General features: G+C 60.9%; 1 protein-coding gene across 16 annotated transcripts; it reads right to left on the bottom strand.

The window, feature by feature from the left end:
* Nucleotides 1-75: 75 nt before the first annotated feature.
* KDM6B (lysine demethylase 6B) lies at nucleotides 76-21,723 on the bottom strand. Of its 16 annotated transcripts, none has more exons than XM_027974949.3 (24): nucleotides 21,589-21,723; nucleotides 14,737-14,853; nucleotides 9,761-9,884; nucleotides 9,381-9,523; nucleotides 9,147-9,288; nucleotides 8,820-8,918; nucleotides 8,508-8,727; nucleotides 8,307-8,399; nucleotides 8,061-8,222; nucleotides 7,775-7,978; nucleotides 7,346-7,687; nucleotides 5,061-7,264; nucleotides 4,816-4,942; nucleotides 4,582-4,687; nucleotides 3,542-3,747; nucleotides 3,353-3,417; nucleotides 3,200-3,271; nucleotides 2,955-3,103; nucleotides 2,716-2,830; nucleotides 2,423-2,610; nucleotides 2,140-2,281; nucleotides 1,745-1,871; nucleotides 1,488-1,658; nucleotides 76-1,373 (listed from the first exon to the last, which is right to left on the bottom strand). In XM_027974949.3, exons 5-24 carry the CDS (start codon nucleotides 9,281-9,283, stop codon nucleotides 1,350-1,352), a joined length of 4,953 nt encoding a protein of 1,650 aa, XP_027830750.1. In that variant the 5' UTR covers nucleotides 9,284-9,288; nucleotides 9,381-9,523; nucleotides 9,761-9,884; nucleotides 14,737-14,853; nucleotides 21,589-21,723; the 3' UTR covers nucleotides 76-1,349. The 16 variants fall into 16 exon arrangements, with proteins under 16 accessions (XP_027830750.1, XP_042112585.1, XP_042112587.1 ...); XM_042256651.2 differs by having other exon boundaries at nucleotides 3,200-3,268; XM_042256653.2 differs by having other exon boundaries at nucleotides 7,775-7,858.
* Between the last annotated feature and the right edge of the window lie 378 nt (nucleotides 21,724-22,101).

The following is a 22,101-nucleotide window of genomic DNA, read 5'->3' as shown; positions in this document are numbered from 1 at the left end:
CTACCACTAGCACGTTACCGAAACAGGATTTTTTTTTCTGATTTTATTTTTAATATTAATATTCTCACACAAAAATCACCGAAAATAAGGGTAGGGTTGGGAAGACCCCTCTGCCCCTGGGGCAGAAAGACAGTGCAGTGCGAGGGGGCGGGACTGTAAATCCCCCACCCCTCCGCAGCCCCAGCGTGGAGGAGAGAAAACAAAAAACAACCGACAAAACGAAAATAAAGCCCCAGAGAAACTCATCCCGGGGTGTCCCTGCCCCAGTGAGGCCCTGGCCTGGGCTGTTTCACGCTTAAAAAGAAAACAGGGGAGGATGGGGTGGTGAGGGGAAGGTCCATGTTTTTAAAATTGGCCGGGGCTGGGAAGGACGGGGTTCCTTTTCCTCATAGTTCTTTCTTTAAAACTTTAAAATTTTTTTCTTTTTTTTTTCTTTTTTTTGTACAAAATACCATTTCAGTTCCCACTTCTTCCCCTACAGTACAGGAGTCGCTCACCCTCAGGCGTGGTTAGGGTCGGGTCGGGAGTGGGGGACTGGTCCGAGAAAGTGCAGGACGCAGGGGGAGGGGAGCGGGTTTGAGCACCATGAGAACCCGGCTGGAGCCGCGAGCGGGCGGGCGGACGGGCGGAGACGGTCGGGCCGGGCCCGGACACACACTAGGGCCCAGGGAGAGCCCGGCAGCGGGCTGTCCCTGGAGGGGCTGGCGGGATGGCTTGGGGTGCGGGAGGTCGGGTTTTCCCAAAAATGAATAAATAGAGGTGAGTGGGACTGTTATAAATTAAAAACCAAAAAACAAAAACAAACAAAAAAACCCAGAAAATACAAATCATAACCAAGTGAATAAACAAGAGACACGTACAGGGGTCACAGCTAGCATTGGAAGTAAAAAAGGAGGTTCTGGGGGAAGGGTAAAGCCCATAGAAAGAATCTCATTAAAAACCTCGGCTGCCGTAACGTCTATGTACATACGCGAGCCGCGTGCGTCTGCGCCGGGCGGGCGGGCGGGCGGCTGGCAGGCGTGAGGGAACCCGTATGTGACCCCCGCCGCCGCCGGAGCCTGGTCCTTGTGTCTGTTGCTAGAAAGGCCAAAGTCGGTGAGGGGAGGCGCTGGTGGGCGAGGGGCTGCCAGCCCCCTCCCCCGTCTCCCATTTTTTTTCCTTTTTTTCCTCATATTTGTTTAAAAAAAATTATTTTTTCTTAATAAATTAAGTGAGGGGAGCTGCCAATGGGGTGGAAGGGCTAGGCCCGACCCCCTTCCCGGCCAGAGGCGGGACCTAGGTCCAGCCCAGGCGTGTGCTGGTGGCCCCGCGGCGCCCTGCGGGCGGGAGGGCGGGCGGGGCGTCCGGCCTCATCGCGACGTGCTGGCGGGGGCCTGCGGGAGAGAGCGGGCGGGGCTCAGGGGTGCGGTCGCCCACCCCCAGCCCGCCCTGGCGCCCCCCGCGGCCCCCGCCTGCCCGCCCTCCCGCCCGCAGCGCCGGGCCCTCACCAGCGTGAAGGCGTCATAGGCCTGCGCCAGCTCTTCGGTGCGGTACTGCTCCAGCACCACCACGCCCTGCAGGCCCGCGCTGCGGCGCCGCGCGCACGCCTCGCAGTGCACCAGGTACGTGTTGCGGCTGCCGTTCTCGCTCGTCACGAACAGGATGTTGAACACCTCCACCTGCGGCGGGGAGGGGGCGGCGGTCACAGGGATGCAGGCCCAAGGACAGCGCTGGCCCTCAGGGAAGCGGGGACGGGGGCACTCACGTCGCACTCGTTGCAGTAGTAGGCGGGCTCGTCCTTGACCCGGCCCTGGTAGGCAATTTTCTTCCCGGCCCGCACCAGGCTCTCCCGCTGCACCTGGCAGTGCTTCATGGACTGGAGGAGGCAGAACCTGCGGGCGGGGCGAGGGGATGGTGGGGCGGGCCGGGCCTCCCCGGTCACCGCCCGACACATCCCTGTCTCAAGAGAAAGTTCACGTACTCAGACTGCGAGAGAACAAAGCTTCTGGGGCAGGGGCCTTGTCAGCCGACCCAGCACAGCAGCCCCGCAAGACTGACCCAGCGGAGAGGTGGCTGGAGGAAGGGGGGTGGAACCAGGAATTGTTCTGCGGGCCAGGTCGGATGGGGATGGGCTCCCTCCCAAACAGGGCCCTCCCTTACTTGATCATCTTGAACAAGTCGGGGTCGCTGATTTTGACCGTGCGAGCCACGTTCCAGGACACGTGAATCATGGGCACAATGGATTTGACATTCTTCACCTCATTCCACTCATATCGTTCCAGGGCCAGCTGGTACTGATAGGCTGCAGGCCAGAGAGTATCACGACAGGTGACCACTTGGGCCGCAGCCCTGGCACCCTCCAAGCCCACCCCTCTACAGGGCTCACTCCCCAGGGACCCAGCCCCTCACCGCTGAGTGGCTCACCCTGGCCCCACTCTCTCACCGGTGAGGGGCCCCACGTTCCAGGCGATGTTGTTGCACCAGCCGGTGGCCTGCACCCAGTGCACGGTGCCCGCGTTAATCCACACCAGGTCTCCGGGGCGCTGCACGAAGCGGTACACAGGGATGTTGGAAGCATAGAGGTCATCCAGGATTGGCCACCAGGAACCCGTCAGGTAGTCCACGCCGTGCCTGGAGGAGAACCACAGGGTCAGATGGAAATATGGGGATCCAAGGACGGGACGTGGGGGCTTATCTAGTTGGGGAGAGGGGAGAAGGGCCGAAGGCGGCGCGCACCGATCGCAGAAGGCGCTGATGGTCTCCCAGTAGTGCTCGTGCACCGCGAACCACTCGCAGTCTCCTGGGCCAATGTTGATGTTGACCGAGCAGAAGTTGTTGTTCTCTTGATGGCCTGCAGGGGGCGACAGAGAACTGCACGGTCAGTGGGAGCCGAGCCTGCGCTGCGCGACGACCCCGCCCTTGGGCGCTCATTGGTTGACAGAGGAGCGCCGGCGGCAGCACTGCTAGGAGCGCACCTGGCGTTCGGCTGCCAGGCACCTTCATGTACAGCTGCACCGTGTTCATGCCCAGGATGGTGTGGCCCACGTGGCTCAGCATATTCCCCGTGGAGGTGACCCGCATGAAGGCGGGCAGCTTCAGCAGCTCCTGCAGCTGGGGCTTCCACCTGCAGGGGCGAGGGGGCAGCCAGGTGAGCAACTACCTGGACTTTGCCAACCCGTTGGCATTCCCGCCCCAGCTCCCTGGCCTCAGCCCCACTGACCGCTTAGCATCGGACAGGTCGATATTGGTGCCAAACTTGATGATGTGATGGTTCTTCGGGTCTGGTGCACTGCTGCAGGAGTGAAGCGCAAAGGTTGGTGGGGAAGTGAGGGGAAGGGAAGGAGTCATGAACACCAGGGCCAAAGCGTCCTACCTAGGAGGGGTTCCTGTGGTGCTGTCCGGCTCCTCTGACTCCTCGTCCTCACTCTCCTTCTCCTCCTGCTCGGCCACAGGGGTAGGCAGGCCTGGGTCAGCCACCTTCCTGAGGTCTGCCCACCACAACCAGGGCTCCAAGTCCCCTGCTCCCACACCCCCTGCCTCTGCCTGCATGGGCAGCTCTCACCTGCAGAGATTCCTGGAAGGATGAGGCCTGGTACTGCGCGTACTTGGCGATGGTGGTGTGAGAACGGGAGCTCTCGCAGGGCCAGATCTGCCGTGTGCCCGTCAGATCCCAGTTCTCATCCGAGGGCTGCTGCACCTGGGTGCGCACCTCCACTGTGTGCTCCCCGCTAGCCTCCACCAGAGTCTTGGTGGAGAAGAGGCCCAAGTCTGCAAGGGAGGGCCAAGCAAGGAGTGAGGCCCCAACTCACCCTGTCCCTCCTTGCTCCTTACACCTCTGACGGGGTGGACACAGGCTTCCCAGAGCTCGACCCAGCAAGCACAGGAGAAAACCCCAGCCCCTCATGAAGCTGGGAGGCCCTCCCTGACCTGGCCTTTACCTGGATCAGAGCCAACCCCCTTTCTCCCTCTGCTGCTCGAGTCCCAGCCCCTCCCCCAGAGTCCTCATGTATACATGAGGCCGCACATGCAGAACACTTGACGCACTATATGCTCAATGAAGAAGAGTTTCTTTACATTATCACAGGATCCAATGAAAGGTTTCTTTCTGTCAAGTGAAAGCCTAGAATGCGCTTCAAGTAAAAGTGAAGGAAGGGGAGGATATGTGGGTAACAGAAAGCTACAAGTACAGAAGAAACAAAACTGATTTTATAATTCTATATGGTTTCCCTTTGCGTTTGTTATCTGTTTGAAATTGTGCACAATAAAAAGCTGAAAAAGAAAGCCCTAAACCATGAGGCTTCTCAGGTTTTGCACCACCTGTATTCTTCACATCGTTCATCACCAAGAAAACCAGAAATGACTCTTAACCAGATCCTGAGATACATCCCCTTTCCACCTGCCTACTGCTGGGTTCCAACAGATGGAAGGGAAGCCTGAGGTCAGCTAACGCCCCGCTCAGAGCACTCGTCCAATACGGCTTACACATGACTAAGGAAAGCCCACTATAGCTGTGGTCCGGTCTTCCAGAGGAGGGACTCTCAGAGGTCCCCAAAGTCCCAAATCCTTGCAGCCCTCCCCACACCTTTCTGCCCACACACTCACTGAGCCGCAGGGAGCCTGCCAGGCCCCGGATCACGGTGATGGGATTTCGAGGGTCTGTACAGAACTGTAACAACACCGGCGAGAAGGCATCCCGTTTGCTTTCCAGCTGAGGGACAGCCAAGGAGACAGGGCTGGGATCAGAGCCCCGTCCTAGGCTCAGGGCACCCCAACAGCCCCAACCCTGTCCTAAAATCCACAGGCGGGGGCGGTTCTAAGCATACAGGGCACACATACATAGATGCTAGGTGTGGGTGGGTTGAGTTTTTCCCGTGGCAGCTTTTCCTCAGTGTTGATCTTCGGTTTCACAGACTGGGCAGGGGATAGGTAGGACTCACGAAACTTCCCTTTCACCTTGGCATTCCTGTGGAAAGACAGTGAAATGATTAAAACAGAAATATCAGTAGGCTGGGTAAGGGGCCCTCCTGCTGGGCCAGGCCAGGCCAGGCCAACAGCCTCCCAGGTGACAGCCCGCAACTCACTTGCTGGCACGCACAACGTCAGCGGCGCAGTGGCTTATGGTGAGGTCCGCCATCCGCAGCCTCCGCTCTTCCACCTCAGAGGCGATGAAGGTCTCCTTGTCACCGCTCTCTACCTTGATGAGCCGGATCTTCAGCTCCTTGGGGGGCCCTTCGCTGAGCGAGCGCAGCTTCAGCATGTCAGCCCGGCTGACCCCTGGTGGCCCTGGAGCTTCCTCTCGAGCCTTCTTCCCAGGGGCAGGGGCTGCCGGCGGTATGGGCTGGGCAGAGGGGGCAGGAGCCGGTGGAGGGCCTGGAGCTGTGGGTGGCTTGGCCTTGGAGGCCCCACCAAGATCCGGCCGGGCTTTCTCACGACCCTGGATCTCCTCGCTCTGCAGGTCCAGGTTCCCCAGCACCCTGCGGCTCTTTTCTTTGGGGGCCTTGGCCTTGGTCTTGGCCCTGCCCTCACGGGGCCGCCGCCCCACACTGTCCTTGCAGGCCCGCCTGTGGCGCCGGTGCTCTTTCTGGTGCTCCTTCTGCCGCCGCTTGCTGCTCCCCGGTCCTGCCGCAGCTGCCACCCCAACGCTCTCCTCCTTGGCTGGAGCTGGAGGCAGCAATCGCTCAACTCCACTGTCCGCTGCATCTGCTGTGTCCACTAGGTCTGCCGGGTCTGTGGTGCTCCGGCCTACCCGCTCCACAAGGGTCTCACAAGCCCGACTGATCTCTTCTAGCACCTCAGACTCAGAGCGAGCAGGGGGCAGAGGCAGGGGTGGGGGCGGCGGGGCGGGGGCCATGGGGCCTGGGGCTGGCTCTTCGTTGGCCCTGCGCTCCCGGGCCCAGGGCCCGCCTGAGGTAGAGAACTGAGATGACGAGGAAGCAGAGGGCTGCGGGGAGCCCTGGGCGCTCAGGGCCGCTGAGGTGGGTGGTGGGGCGGTAGCACCTGATGAGGGACCAGGGGAATACTGAGTGGCGGGCAAGGACCCAGGCCGGGTGGGAACAGCGGCTCCAGTCCCTCGGTAACAGTACTTTTGTCCCTCCAGCACGGAGGCCAAGGACTTGAGCAGGCTGGCCGGGCTGGCTGGTGGGGGGAGCGGGGGTGGCGGCTGCTGTGGCTGGGGTGGGGGGGGGAACTTGGCTAGAGGCGGTGGCGGCGGCAGGGCTGGTGGCTTCTTCTCCTCTTCCTGGGTGGCCGTGGTGGTGGTGGTGGTGGTGGTGGTGGTGGTGGTGGTGGTGGCGGCGGCGGCGGCAGCGGCAGCAGTGGTGGCTGGGGCTGTGTCAGTGGAGAACGGAGGCTGCAGAGATGCAAAGGGCTCCTTCAGAGGAGGCGGGGGGACGGGGACCGCGCCTGCCTCCTGTTGTTGCTGCTCCTCCTCCTTGCGAATGGATTCATCCAGCATCTTCATGATATTAGCCAGCCCATCAGGTAGGATCTTGAATTCAGCTGGCTCCTCAAACTGGTCCTCCAGAGGGGTAGGAGGGAAATCAAAAAGTCGAGGGCCTCGGGCAGGCAGCTCCCCCACCCTGGGCGGCACAGGCTGGGGGGTTTTATTCAGGGGGCCTGGGGATGGCCCCGGCCCCACCTCGGGGGTCTTTGGGAAGGAGACCCTGGGCCGAGGGCTCTCCGGGCGCCTGAAGCTTCCTGAGGTATTTTGGTGGCAAGAGGAGGGAGGGGCTGAAGGCAGGGCAAGAGTCAGGGGTGCAAGGGGTGGGTCCTGGGGGCTCAGTGTCGGGGTGGGGGGCCGGGGAAGGGGGTCCATACTTCTGGCCAGATAAGGAGGTGGGGGAAAGGACACAGGCCCAGTAGGGCTGCTGCTGTGGCTGCCATTGTTGCTGCTGCTGCTGCTGGTGGTTGGGGGAGTGGGAGGGGTGTGCGAATCCTGAGTGCCCACAGAAAAGCGGGGGGCCTGAGGCCCCAAGAAGCCCTCGCGGTGGGGAAGTGGGGGAGGGGGAGGACGGGGGCGTCCCTCAGCCCCGAAGAAGAGCTCCTCTAAGATCTCTCCATCTTCACGAGCTGCCCGGCAGGCTGGGCCCTTCAGCCAGGCAGGGGGTGGTGGGGGGCGTAAGAGGCGGGGACAAGAGGGTGGAGGAGGTGAGGGTGGCAGGGACAGGTGAGGAGTGGGAGCGGGAGCCGCCAGGAAGGGTTTCCGACTACTGTGTGCCGAGGGCCCCAGGCGGCCTTGGTGAGAGGAGACCTCCAGCGCAGGCGTTTGGTAATGGTCAGCGCCGGGCTGCAAGAGGAGCAGGGCCGTGGTCAGAGGGCTGCTCCAGGCACAACGCTCTGCCCCCCGCCACCTGCGGCTGTCACTCACAATGCCTGGGCTCGGCTCCACGCCACGGGGACCAGTGTTGCTGCTGCTGCTGCTGCTGCTGGTGGTGCTAGGGAGGCCGGGGGGCCGGGAAGGGGCGTAAGGCACGCAGGCGGTGGTTGCTGCTGGTGAAACGCTGGAGTCCATCCGCGACCTCTGAACTCTGCTCTCTCTAAGGTCACTTCCGGGGGGACGGGTGGCAGGCGGGCAGCCATGGCTCTCTGCTCCTGGGGGGCGGGGGCCGGGGCCTGGGGGAGCAGCCGGGACCAGCCGGTGGCCAGGGGGGTGAGCAGGGTAAGCTGGAGCCGGGTATGGATATGGGTGAGGCAGTGAGTGCCGCTGCTCCTGTCAGTGAGAAATGAGGATACAGCGTGAGAAATGGAGGACACAGGGACCGAGCTGAGAGGCAAGCGGCCACAGAGGGGAGCTCACCTGGCGCTCTGGGGGTGCTAAACCCTTGCGCTCGGGGCCCCAGGCATCTCCATGAAGGGTACTCCACAGCCCTGGCTTGGTCAGCTGAAATGGAGGGCTGGTGGCTAGGCCAGGCAGAGGTGGGGGAGGGGGTGGTGGTGGGGGCGGTGGTGGAGGTGGTGGCAATGGTGGTGGAGGCAGTGGCAGCCCTGGGGGAAGGCCCGTCTGGAAGAAAAGAGAGTGTGAGAGTCCCACTCCTCACCCCAGCTCTGCCTGCTCACTGCTGACCACCCAGGTGCCATCATACCTGCTCAGAGCTGCAGCCTCTCCTGCGCTTGCCGCCAGGGCTGAGCCCCTCCTCCCCTGAGGGGCCTGAGAGTGCTGCGGGAGGCACAGGCTGCACCACTGGGGGTTCAGCGGCTCGTTTCACTGGGGGACCCCCCCGCTTGGCCCCGTAGTTCCGTTTGTGCTAAGGACAGAAAGGAAAGAGAGAATGACACAGGTGCAGACCTGGCCAGGCCCCCGGCCCTAGCCCACCCAGCCCCAGCCTCACCTCAAGGTGCAGCAAGTTCCACACTTGCTCCAATGGGGGCAGGACCTTGGGTCGGTGCTGGCAGGACCCAGCGTGAAAGTTCCAGAGCTGGGCCTGAGAAGATGGGGGGACAGTGCAGAGGACAGGGCAGAAGCAGATGGAAGATGAGAACACTGAGTCAGAACTCACAACCCCAGGTCCCTGTGTCCTGCCTCATCCCACCTGCTGGAGTCGGCCGACCCGGGGGCCCAGCTCAGCCAAGCTTCCTCCGTATCGAAGGGCGCTGTGGTAGCAGCGAATAGCCTCCTCACTGTCATGCTCTGACTCGTACAGCTGCCCAAGCTGCTCCCACAACCCTGGCTGGGCTGGCTCCCGGAGCAATGCCTGCACACAGCCATGCAGGGACTCCAGCTTCCCATGGAGGGGTCTTGGGGTGGGTGTCCTACAGAGCAGAAAGGGAGGGGAGGTGGTAAGGCTTAAGGAACAAGACCCAGCGTTACTTCCCATCCCCAGCACCTTTCAATCCTCACTCACCCTGGAGCATAATATGGTTTGTTGGGGTGCCCAGAGCTACTGCCGTGTGAAGGGGGTAGGGGAGCAGAGAGTGGGGGCTGCCCGAGGCTGGCAGAGCACCTGGAGAGAGAAGGACTCTGTTAATCTATAGCAAGGTGAAACAGCCCTGTCTCTCTCTACCTAAGGAAGAGGAAATCTGTGAGGAAAACAGAGAAAGCAGCTGAGGGCTACACTGAGGCCCACCAGATGGACAGCAGAAGAGAGGGATGGCACCAGGTGGATGACGAGGCTGAGGAGCAGAGTATGGGAAAAAGAGTGCCTGGAGGCAGAGACTGAACAAGTTCTCACCTGCCTCCAGGCAGCCATGCGCTCCGAGGAGGGGGATGGGGCGGGCAGGAGCTCCAGGCCCCAGCACAGCTCAAGCCCCCAAGGGCAAAGGCTTCCCGTGCAGCGCGGGCCCCTGGAGGGTCCACTGCCCGATGCATCCAGCCTAAATCAAAGAGGAGAGATGATGATCCTACAGGGGACAAAGACTGAGCAGGCTGGGTACACACAGCCGACCCGGGCCCAGTCTTCCCTTACCAGGTCAGCAGTGGCCCCAGGAGCCCTGGAGATCGGGCACGGCCCCCTGCCCCAGCTCCCTGGGGTGATGGTCCCTCTCCAGCCGCTCTGACAGGAGTGCCCACTGCTCCCAGAGAGTCGCCCAGGGCCTTTCACAGCCAATTCTACGGAGAGGAGTGGAAAAGGAGTGATGTGAGCAGGCCAGCACACAGTCCCCTACAGGTCTCTGATCTGCGCAGAGATGACTATCCCCGAGGAGTGGTCCACCTGGCCTAAGGAACCCTCGGAGGCCCAGAAGAGTGGAGCACGCGGGAGGGCAAGCCGGGGTGAAGGGGTGGCTGCGCTGCCAGATTTCCAGGCGGGAGCCCGGGGGGCCGAGCTGCACCGCAGCGGCCGCTTACCCGGCCTCCGTGGGAGCGTCCTCTCCCGGCGTCGGCGAGCTCCGGAGACCTGACCAATCACAGGATTTCCTCTCTCCCCAGAAAGCCAATCATCACCCGTGTCTCCGCCTCAGTAACAGCCTGGCTGGGACCAATAGGAGCAAGGTTAGCCCGGCCGCTGCCGGGGGAGGAGGGGCGGCGGAGCCGGTCAGACGGGCTCTGCCCGGGATGACCCCGACGTGACCCCGGGGCTCCCACCTAGGGTCTCCATCTCCAAGCTGACACTCGATCGGGCAAGGCAAGCGGAGCCTGCGACCCATGCGAAGGCGGCGGGTCGCACACTCGGGCCAGCCTGGAGCATGGAGCTACCCGCAAGTCCCACGCGCCCACAGAGCCGCCAGTGGTCCGCGCTAGACCGCCCAAAACCGCCCCTGTCCCGCCGCCTAAGACGAAAGGTTGGCACACGGATGCACAATGCTGACATAGCCGTCGCTGCCCCTCCTCACTTCATCTCGCCCAGCCTCTGACCTCCCCACCCTCTAGGAACTGCTTAGGGCTGGCCACTCAGGGCAACTTCTATGGCACACAAACCCGCCCGCGCCGCGATCTGAGCGCTCCACCCCCCACCCCTGACCCCCATCCCAAAACATGGTCAGTCCCCAGCTTCATACCCAGTTCCTCCAGCTCCACTTCCCCTGGCTCTGTAGGTCTTCAATACCAACCGACCCCCAAAACCAAAACCCCCCTCTAATCCCCCAACTTCTGAGAAGTCGCGCACTGCAGTCCCGAGTGGCCCCTCTCGCGTGGCTCCCGTATCCTCTATGCCCTTACCCGCCAGGGCCACGCGGTTCCCCACGGCCCACGTGGCCCCCGCCCCCCAAGGGAGGGGGGATTTCGGGGGTTGCCCGTGACGTGGCTACTTGCGCAGCGGAAGCGGCGTGTGTAAGAGTAGCGGGGGGGGGGGGGGGGCCTTCGGGAGGGAGGAAGGCGGGGCCCGCCAGGCGGTGACATCACCCTTGTCCCACTCTCACCGCCCACTCCCTTAAAGAACCCAGAACCCGTTTCACTTCCTCTTTCACCCCGCCCCCCAACCCTTTCCCGTCGGTGCTGGCTAGACCCACGAAGGGAGCAGCGCTCCCATTCCTGGGCACTTTCCCTTTAGCCCCAGTTCTTCCTTCTCGCTTCTCCGAGCCCAGGATCACGGTCCCTTCGCCGCCTCCTCGCCTACCCGGCGTCCCGGCAGGTAGGAAGCCGGCTCCGCTCCAGGATCGGTCCATTGAGAGTCTAGAGTACAAAGAGCTGCGAGAGGCGAGTGTAGAGTACAAAGCGGCGGGGGCGGGGCCAGCGCTCCAGCTGGAGCTAGCGCCGGGCAGGAAGCCGGGGGAGAACGCGCGACAAGGGGCTGGGGGCGGCTGGAAAGTTCGCCTTCGCCGAGAGAAGTCTGCCCTGTGGGGAAATTTCCACCCAACCCACAAGGGCAGGCAGGTTTCTGGTGAAAACAGTCCACCCTCCGCAGGGCAAGGTCATCTGTTTGCACGCAAGCGCTTGGACCCCACAGGTCCCCGGCGAGCCCTGGTAGGCGCCGGGGCTCTGCGGACCCTTCCCGCGATTCACGCGGAGTTTCGGTCAGAACTATCTCCTCACCAAACAGTCTGTCAGTTACCAAGCCCTGAGCTTAACTGCGGTCTAGCATAGCCCTGGCCAGTTGCCCTGACCTAAGTCCTGGGATTCATGGACCAGACAAGGGAAAACGGGGAACTGAGGGTCCGGACATCTGAGGAACAGACCCTCGACTGGGAAGTGGTGCCGAGGGGCGCTGCCAGTTACCAGGAAATGCAACTTCCCCTTCTGCGATGATGACACTTCCCCTCTACCACTTCCCCTTTCCCACGGGGAACTGACTCAGCTTTCCCTAAAACAGCCAGTCCCGTCCTCCAGCTCCTTTCCACCTCTGTCCACAAACCCCTACGCCGGTACTCAGAATACAGCAGCCCTCTCTCTAGAGAACAAAAACTTCCTGTACACTAAACACACACTCACTCTTGTCGACCACCTCGGGTCCTTGTCCCCACCCGGGACCCAGGCGCCTGACTTCCCATCCGCCTCCTGTACAAAGCCCTCCCTCGCGGTGTGATTCAGGCTTGGTGTGGGGGAGCGTGAGTCACCCAGAAAACCTTCCCCTTATTCCCACTGACTCAGCCCCCGCCTCCCTGAACACACACAGACACACACACAGTCAGAGGCAGACACAACTCAGCCCACACACCGCTCCCCACCGGTCCCGCGGAATTTCCCCTCTCGTATTCCCCCACGACGGCCCCTCCCCGCGCTGTGCAGCCCCGACGCCGCGCTCACACCTGTTCCCCAGCTGCCGGCAGCCCGCGCACGGTCCACTCTCACCTCCACTCTCGCTTTGGGTCAGGAATAGCCCGCCCCAACTCCCGGTGTCCGTACTAACCCAGGGGAGGGGACAATCACCGGCAGGCAAAGACACCCACAGGCTCTTCAAACACAGATGAGAGGCAGACGCACGCAGCCAAAGCCAGGCTGGGAGGACAGTACACTTCTGGACAGGCATTCCAGCCTCTACCGTCGGACCCAGAGTCCTGGGAGTCAGCCGCTCCGAAGGGGTTAATTCTTCTCCAGCCGAAGCCACGCCCTCTCCATCCGGGCACTCCCGGCTAAGCCCAGCTCCGCCCCCTCCATCCGGGCTCTGGACTCGGGGACTTTAACCGGCCCCCCTCCCCCTAGAGCCCCAAGAGAGACCCACTCTATCAATCACACCCACTTAACTCTCTCTGGGCGCGAGGCCGGAGGAGCCGCACACCGCTCCTACCGTGCGGGATGAGGGGCCAGACATGAGCACGCAGATTCACGTGCCGGCCAAAGACAAGACCCCCGCAGATACGGTATTACCGAGCAGGCCGTCAGCAGGCACGCGGCACGCGCGGAGGTGGAGCCGGCCCGGGAACCCTGCCACGTCCCGCTCGCTGTCAAGCCCCGTTCTGCCTGGTGGCAGCGAGGGGTTACAGCTCGCTTCTTACCTGAGGGAGGGGGAGGCGAGGGGAGGGCCGCCGGCTGGGGCTCCGCTGTGACTCAGCCACCCCGGGCAGGCAGCCCGTTCGGGATTCCCTTCCCCAGCCTTCCCCCGCTGCCGGCCCCTCCCCGCCCCTCACCGAGAAGTGACAGTGCCGGCCCCGGCCCGCTGTGTGTCACTGCGAGCCTTGTGTCTGCCTCTGACTGGACCGCTGTGTTCACCAGTCTGTCTGACAAGGTCGGCAGTGTGTGGGTCCCGGTGTCTGTCTCCGTGCGCACCTGCGTATCTGCTCATCTTGTCTCCTTCAGTGCCTTGTCTGACGTGTTCCTGTCATTACGCCTGTCTACACGGTCTGTGTGTCTGCCTGGCTCCTGTCTCGGTCTTTTGTCTGGGACTGCCTCTGCATCACTTGCGTGATCACGTGTGTCTCTCTGCACATGCCCTTCTGTGTTTGCCTTCATGTTCCTGAACAGAGTCAGGGAGACACCGGAGCAGGCTGACCCTGCTAACTCCTCGCCCCACTCCCCCACATCCTGATCCCCCGCATCCTGCTGGATCAGTGAGCCTTCTGTTTGAGTCAAGTATTTAGAGGTTTGCCTGCCTTCATTTGTGGAGCATCTCAGGTGGCTCAATGGTAAAGAGTCTGCCCGCCAGTGCAGGAGATGTGGGTTCGATCCCTGGGTGGGGAAGATCCCTTGGAGGAGGCAATGGCAACCCACTCCATAGGCTACAGCCCCTGGGGTTGCAAAGAGTCAGACATGACTGAGGGCTCAGGCACTGCCTTCATTTATGTCCTATTCTTCAACAACCTTGCTTATCCTCACAGCTCCCTGTGGCTCCCAGTGTGATGGTTAATTGCTAGCATTTAGTGAATACTTACTACATACCAGGTACAGTGTTAAGCACTTTATAGACATTTTCAAAAACTCCTCTCTAGAACTTGACGTCGTACTACCCCATTTTACAGATGAGGAAACAGGCTCAGCAAGGTTATATAACTTGGTCAAGCCCTTGAGTAAGAGCTAGGCTTCTTTCCAGAGCCGCCTTCTCACCACTCTTCTATAATGCCTCTGTACTATCCCTGTTGGTTTTATCCTCACAGGACATTTCCAGGGTCAGTCTGTTCCTCAGCTTTCCCCCATGTTACCATCCCAAATGTCTCATGTCCTCTAGAGAAGATGTAGGTAGGAAGCTGTGCAGCATTTCTCAGAAGCGGTCAGTTTCTTGGCCATGAAGCTCACTCAGTTAACACATTCAATGCAATTCTGCTGAGGCACCCCAATGTGCCAACCATCTTGCCAAATAATGAGAGATACATAGAAGAAAACTCTCTAAGTTCCACTCAAAATACCATTACTGAGTAGTGGAGATGAACAACACGCACTTAAGAGAATTTAGGTCTCTAGCTTAGGTATAATTTCTTCTGTAGAATGGGGGAGAGGATGGAGCAGGGCCTTAGGCAGAGAACTGGCAGGAGGAGACAGGGAAGCAGAAGAGGCAGGTTTTCGTGACAGTGGCCTCCAGTATCTCTCTAATTCAGTTTCCAATCACCCTTCATAAGCCAAGCTGTTCAACAACTCTTACAGGGCAAAGCCCTCCTCATTCCAAAACGAGAAAAAAAAAAACAAAACCCTCCAGCTATCTTTATCTTCTGGCCTGCAAACCCCAGGTTAATTCAATAAGTAACTGAGCTGAGGCACTTGGGGAGGGGGGTAGATTTTTTGGTGGTAGTTAAGAGGCTGGTGAAGTACAGGGATGAACCATTCATATACAACAGAGGGGAGCACCATAAATGAGGAAGACTGAACCACTCAATCACCACATGGTGGGGGGATGCTCAGCGTTGGACTGGACCATTCTGAGGAGTGGGCATGATCTAGATCATACCAATCTTTCTTGCATGAGATGCAGAGTTGGGACTGCTGGGGGGAGGTACTGCATTGCTCAGAGCAGGACTTACCAGGTGGAGTTTGGTGTGCCCTGTCTCATTGGAACCAGTGTCCCAGCAGTAGGGTGCAGCAGACCGCAGTGGGTGAGGTGGGTGGTACTACGGGGCTGGCATGGTGCCTGGGGGAACCTAAAAGAGAAAAGCCAGTTAGAGGTGGGTCCTCCCAGGCTGGAGAATTTTCCTGTGCCCCTTCTATCCCCTTACTGAGGAGAAACCTGGTTCTGGTGGTCAGATGGGATAGGAGAATGGAATGTTTCCATAGCAACCAGAAAAAGCCAATCCAAGAGCCTTCCCCTTTAGGAAGCAGTCTGGACCAGGGAGTGAGGGCACATGCCACAGCACTGGTGTTAGGTCCACAGTGGACATCCAGCCCATGATGCCTCTTCTGACTAGACCTTCCTGCTGAGAGTCCCTGGTCCCAAAGAAGTCCCAACCACCTCTGACATCTCACCCAAGTCAGCTTCAGTCCTGACCTTGGACTTGCAGAAACTCTTCCTTCAGCGCTGCCTCCTCCCTAACCTTATCAAGACACCAGTCAACCCCACCCTCTGTACTCTGCCCCCTTGCCTTCCCCCAGGCAGGTGCAGGCAGGTCACGGTGAGCAGTACAGGTGGCCAGACTAGATGAACGGGCCAAGCAGGGAGGAAGCCTTCCTCCTCATCAAGGACTGTGACTCTAGGCCTGAGTCTGGAAGTGGCCTCTGCTGCAAGCCTCCCTTCCATCCACCCATCAAGGCCATATCCTGTTTCCCCATCACCTCCTTCCTCTCTGTGGCCCAAGAAGGCGATAGGGGCCCACTCCCTCCCCTCCTAACTCTCAGAGACAAGAAGGTAGGTGTCTAGGACCAGGGCCAAGAATCAGGTATCCATCTAGGGGTCACACCTGTCTGCCCTCACCTCAAACTCACTCCTCAGGGACCTGTTTTCTGCCCTCTTAGCCACAGTTCTTTGCCCTTAAGGACCCAGACACTTGGGCTCAGCATTTAGCCTCTCCACTCTCAGGCCTTCCAGCCCCTATCCTTCCCCCTGCCCCAGAGACTCAGGCCACCAGCACCTAGCCCCCAGCCCCCAGCCTCCATGATGCAATGTGCTGCAAGCTGCTTCAGCTGCTGATGACACTGCCCCCAGGGAGGTGCTATTTCTGACCCATGCAAGGCCCCTCACCTGGCCAGGGTAGTGGTCAGCTGCAGGCTAGGGAGGCCAGGCAGGCAAGGTCCTTCTGCTGGGGAAGGAAGCTTGAGGCTGGAACCCTCCAGGACAGGGACTCTCAGAATGTGAGACCAGAGAGTAACTGTGTGTTTATGTGTGTGCAGTCTGTAGCATTTGTATATAGGGTTATGTTGGGGGAGAAGGGAATACTAGGGAGAGTCCAGCCTATAAAATGGGGAGCAGCAGGCCTTAGGACAGAGCAAGAGGAGAAGTGAGGGGCGTCCAAGGGGGTCAGGAAGGGTGTGTATAGGGTGTCTGGACACTAGAGTGGGGGAGGGGCCAACAGCCATTTAAAGGGCCAGCCCCAGAGCTTTAATCCCTCACCAGTCCTGGCCCCAAGCCGGAGGCTGTAATTCATCTGTCCAACAGCTGGGGTGGGTGTGTGTGTGTGTGGTGGGGGGGGGGGCGGGGGCATGTGGACGGGAAGGGGGAGCTGGGGGAGGGGCTGGAGCTTTCTTGTGCACAGAGCCAAACAACAAAAGGGGGAGCTGAAGGGCCAGCTCCAGTGTGCCTGGCCGGCGCTCACCTGCAGACCTGCCAGTGGCCCCCACCTGGTGGCTGACAGGCTCGGTAGTTTAGACTCAAGGATTCTTGGCCAAGGAGTCCCTGAACCCAAAGGTGGGGCCCTGGAGAAGGCCCAGGTTAAGTGGCCCCCAGGCAAGCTGTCACCCTCCATGCAGGTCCCAGCTGAAGCACTGTCCCAGACCTGGCAGGCCCTGAGACAGATTCAGCCTCAAATGCCCTGCTCGCCAGCCAAGCCTCCCCAGACGAGGCCTGCCGGCTCCCCCTCCAGCTGGCCAAGGGTGGCATCGGCCACACCAAAGCTGTCCCTTTAAATCATTACCACCCCTGATTGTGTGGATGAACAGAGGGCCCTGCCCCCCAGGCAGGCGGCTGGCCACCTCCCCCCTACAAGTCCCCAGAAATGTGAGGGCCATTTAAAGGGACAACAGACAGGCAGCCGGGTCTCTAACCGCCCCCGCCCCCACCCCAACACACTCACAGCCCCTTTCGCCCACAGACATACAGCCCCTTGCCCCTCCAGAGGGCCCCCCAAATTCCGGTTCTCTCCCCACCCCCTAGAGACTGCTAGAAGGAGAAAGGGGGCCAGAGTTGGGGGGCGGGGAACTGGGAGAGCGAGAAAAGGACAGGGACTCCCTCCTGCCTCAGAGCCCCAGGGGATAGATAGGTCGGAAGGAAAGCAAAGCCTGGAGAAGCGGCCAGACAGAGCCCCGAAAGGTGCCGCGGGCAGACCTGGGGTGCACAAGCTGTCGGTCGAGGGGAAGGGAGTCAGGCTGCACGAGACAGCGGCGCGGCCAGCGGGTGACTACCCCAAGTGGGGAGATGGAACACCGAGGGCCACGGGGAAAGAGGCAAGCCAGGGGAAATGGGGAGACGGAACCGGGGAAAGGGGTCACAGGGAGGGTGTGGAGGAAAACCCGAGAGGAGAGGGCGAGCCAGGCCGGGGTTACCTGCTGGGTGTCTGTCCCCCGGCGGTGCCCCCGGAGTCCGGGTAGGGAGGGGGGGAGCAGCAGGGGGGGGAGTGGGGGCTGGGGGGGTGGGGGAGACGGTCCCTCCTCTGCCTCCTGGGCCTGCCCCGGCGCTTGCAGCCTCGGCCTCCCTCCCTCCTCCTCCCCGTCCCTGAGTCCCGGAGTCAAACAAAGAACTGTAGCAGGCTCTCCCCAACCCCCTCCCTCCTCCTCCTCCTCCTCCTCCTCCTCCACCTCCTCCTCCCCTCCCTCCCTCCCCAACAGCAGGCTCCCTCCTCCTCCCTTCCGGTCTCTTCCTTTAACTACTCGCCCCCCCCCACCCCCCTGCACTAGTCTCTCTGCCCACCCACCCGAACCTTTTACACACCCCTCAGCCAGCCCTGTCCCCGCAAAGGAAACTGTAGAGTCCCTTGGCAAAATTGAAAGGCTCCAGAGAACATGGGAGGGGACTGGGGTCTTGCTCAAAAATCAAGAACCACAATACAATTATTTTATTTTCACAGCCAGAGGAATAGTCTTAGCTGTTTCTTCTCCAAGAAGAGGGAGAAAAATAATCCCAAAGAAAGCAATACAAATCTGAGGAAAGCCCTCATCAAATAAAATGCACAATGCAGGGGAAGCTAATCCCCAGCCCCCTTCCCCCCACCGACCACATTGGCACACATTCTCCACTCCTCCCTGACCTACTCCTAAGGTCTTGGCCAGTTTGAAGCAGGCCTAACAACCAGAATAATAAAAATAATAACTAACAGCATTTAAAAATAATAAGCATTTCATGACAAGCATTCAGTGTTCATTCTGTGCCAGGCACTGTGCTAGGTGCTTTGCATAAACTACCTACAAGATAAGTATTGATATTTAAATTTTCCAGACTAAGAACAGGAGGCTCAGAGAGGTTGTGACCTTTCCAAATTCCTGTAGCCACTAAGTGGCAGAGCTGAGAATGGAATCCAGGTCTGATCTGACAATCCAAGCCCTAAAGGTACAGGAAAAGAGAAACCAATTTTTTCCAATACCATTAGCAACCCCAGGACTTAACTCAACAGAGAAGGGCCGCAGTAGCTATCAACTGAGTCCCCTTCCTTCAAGAGAGAGATCCACACACTTACACAGAATAAAGACCCTGACTTTTCAGTCTCATATAGTTTCTTGACCCCTTTCCTCACTGGTGGGGGTGGGGTGCCACTGATTAAGGTCAGGGCTGAGCTGGCGTCCAGATGTATACCACACAGCCAGGGGGCTGGCAACCACTCCCACTTCAACTCAATATGGGGGTGGGGGCCATGAGCCTCTTGGCAATGCAGCAGGTGGGAAAGTAAAAAGACTGCTGGGAGGCTCTTTCCAGGGGGTACAGGGGGCTTGGAGGGAAAGCTCTTCTGTGTCAATCTAGGGAAAAGTGACCCAAGCTTCGCTTAGCCCAGCAAACGGGCAAAGTCCACCACACCACACCCCTGCCCCTCCCCCTCAAAAACTCCAGGCCAGGGTTTCCCACCTGCAGGACGCTAAGGCCAAGGGAACGGAGGAGGGGGAAAGATGGCACGGGGCTGCAGCTGGACTCGGGGCGGAGGTTGTGGTGGGGGGAGGGGCTGGGATGGAAAGGGGTGGAGGCCTCATCGCCTGGCAACTATCCCAGGGCACGTGCACGGGTGACATCATCCCAGGCCACCTTTAACACAGACCTTTGACCCCGAGGGGCGGAGAGGAGCCGCGGGCTAAGCTTCCTGGGAAATAGCCTCAGGAATTCTGGGAACCCAAAAAGGAGAGGAAGGAAGGAACCCAGGCGTCCCGCCCTTATCTTTTGCCCCCTACGCGGCTCCAATCCCAGGGACTCGGGCCTCTCGGCTCCTCCTCTCCGCCTCCAGCCCTGACCTCCCAACCCACATTTCTGACGGAGTCCCGACACGCCTCTGAGATACTGTGCCTTCTCTCTCCTGAGCGAGATCTCGCGTAGGGGGGGGCAGGAGGTGGGGGGCGGGGGCACCAGGTCCCGCGGGGCTCCGTCTCCCATCAGCGGGATCCCCTGTGCCCAGCCGGCCGCCAGCCGGAATCTGTCTGGGTCCCAACACTCCTGCCCCTCCCCGCGCTGTTCCAGGGCGGAGTCTGTGGAGTTGAAATCAGGACACGGCGAGAGGAAGAGTTATATAACTGAGAGAAGCCGAGAAGGACAAGTGAGGACCGGGAGAGACAGCCCGAAAGGAGCCGAGGGAGGTGCAAAGAGCACCAGGGCGAGTGGTGAAGAAACGTTAAGGATGGGAAAGATCTCGGTGCACACCAAGGGGAGGAATTCACGCGAAGACGGGTTGTGATGGTGCGGGAAGAATCACCTGGGGCGTCCGGGGCTTCCCCGCAGAGCCCTTCCCTGCTGCCAACAGCAGCCGGGCCCGAGCGCGTGAAGCCTCGGGAAGGGGCGCTGATACCCGTTCGGTTCCTCTTGGGGAGGCAACTTTAGCCAGAGCCCGGGACGGCAGCGGCGAAGCATATGGGGCCGGAAACCACAGCTCCGCCCAGCCCACCTGGGAGAGTGGGGCGCCAGCTGGGGTGGGGAACAGGTAGCTGGCTCCTCCCACGCCAGGCTGGGCATTAACTGCTCGAGACCCCTAGGAAGAAGGCTAGCGGACCCAGACGTCTGGGTCCCCAGAGGCTGAGAAGCGCAGCCCGGTACTCTTTTGCGAATCGAGTCTCTAGAAAGGAGAAACGGGGGCGCGCGGTGAGCGCTGACTGGCCGCGCAAGCGCAGGGTGGGGTACTCGGGCGCGTGCGGCGGAGGGAGGGGGGTGGGCGCGAGCGTGTGGGAGTGCACGTGCGGGCCCCGGGCAGCTCCCCCCTCCCCGCCTCCACCCCTCCCCTCCCCTGTCTCTCTTCCTTTCGCTCTAAGATGCCTCCTCCACATTGGCTGCCAAGGTCCTGATGTCAGGGGCAGCCGCTGGAGCCGATTGGGCGGACGCGCGAGTTCGGGAATCTGGCCCCGGAGTCTAGCTCTCCAGTTACTCTGGCAACAGGGCAAGCAACCCCCAAGAGGGAAGGGGAGCGGAGCTCATCACTGCTCCTGGGTCCCGCCTCCCTCCGGACTCACGCCGAGTCCGTTTCTGTGGCAGCGCAGCTCGCTGCTCCCCGGCTTCCTCCTAGGGCTCTCTGTGTCTCGAGAACCTGGCGACCTGCCCTCGACCTTCGCCGCGGTCTCCCAGCCCCCCACCCTGCCAACTCCCATCCTAAGTCAGCCACAAGCCGCAGCCGACAGGAAGCGAATTTCCGTTGCTTAGTAACCTGCCCGCGTGCCCCCTCCCCACTATTTATCGCAGATAGGGGAGGCGGAGAATGAGCCCTGAGCCCCTCTCCCGCCCCTGCCCTTCGCCCTCCCGCCCTCAGTTTCCTGTGAGGGGGCCGAGATGACAGGAAGTCAAACAAGCACTTCAGCCCACCTTTCCCTCTGGCCGAGCAGGGAGCTTCGGCTGTTTTCAAGGCCACATCCCCCACCCCAGAACCCGGAGTCGCGCTGTGCGCGTCTCGCTCTCGCCATCTCGCGGCTACGTCGCGAAGGTTCAGTGGAGAAGGGCCCGAGCTGGGTGAGCTCGTAACCCGAGGTGGCAGAATGGGGGCAGGACCGGGGATGGGGGACTAGCGCGGTGAGGCTGAGTGCAGCGGGGTGAGGTGCCGCGGAAGGGATGGGGCGAAAGCTACCGCTGCGAGGCCGTCGGGGCTGCCGGTGTGAGAGTCACAGCTGAGGCTACACACCTCATCCGTGGGAAGAACCAAAGGGAGGCTTAACGCGGCCCCAGGACCTGAGACACATCCCTTTCTGACCACACCCGCCCTCAAGAGTCCAACTGCAAACCCTGACCTTTAGTCCTGCCCTTCAGAGAGGGACCGCAGCGCTGCGCCCCCGCCCTAGTGTCGGGAAGGGGAATCCCAGCCCAATAGGGACAGGGAGTCCTTTCAGGGCCCCCTCAACATCCGGAACCCAAGACATCTGCCGCCCAGTTCTTCCCTCACGCCGCCCTAACCTCTTCTAGAGGATCCAGACGTCCTGCACCCAGTCTTCTTCCCAGTGCCTCTCCAGAGACCCGAACGTCCATCCTCATCTCTACCCATCCTGCGCCTCAGGCGTCCCGCCCCCCCTGCGCCGAGACGGTTTCCCTCTTTCCAGACACCCTCGCGGCTCCCCGTTACCTGGTTCTGGGGTGTCCCAGGTGTTCAGGTTCCCCAAGGTCGCCCAGGGGGTCGAGCGGCCCCCCCTTCTCCCAGGTCGGGGCTGGGGGGGCCGCTCCGCCCCGTGGCGCAGTTGGATTTTCCAACACAAACACCGCCCCCCCCCCCCCCGCGCCCCAGCCCCGCCCCTTCTCATGGTCCCGCCCCTTCTCGCGCCGGGAGTCCCTTTCCCGGGCTCCGCCCCGCTTTCTGCCGGCCCCGCTCGCCTCTGCACACGTGCCGAATATGATGCCGAATGCGGGGTGCAGGGTTCAAGATGCAAGGTAGGGGTCCAGCACGGACCCCTGCCTGACAAACCCCTATTCCATTCGGATCACGCGCCCTTCCAAAGTAAGCCCCGCCCCACCCGCTCGAGTCCTGCCCAGAGATTTAGCCACACCTTCTTTAGGCCCCACTGCCCTGCCCATTCGCCGAGGCCACGCCTCCTCTCCCTCTCCAGACCTCCCACTTCCCTTGCTGCTTTCCCTATCCGGC

Source organism: Ovis aries, chromosome 11 (genome assembly GCF_016772045.2).
Source record: "Ovis aries strain OAR_USU_Benz2616 breed Rambouillet chromosome 11, ARS-UI_Ramb_v3.0, whole genome shotgun sequence".
NCBI lineage: Eukaryota > Metazoa > Chordata > Mammalia > Artiodactyla > Bovidae > Ovis > Ovis aries.
The sequence above is the reverse complement of the archived record's forward strand: the minus strand, read 5'-3'. Positions and strand labels throughout refer to the sequence as shown.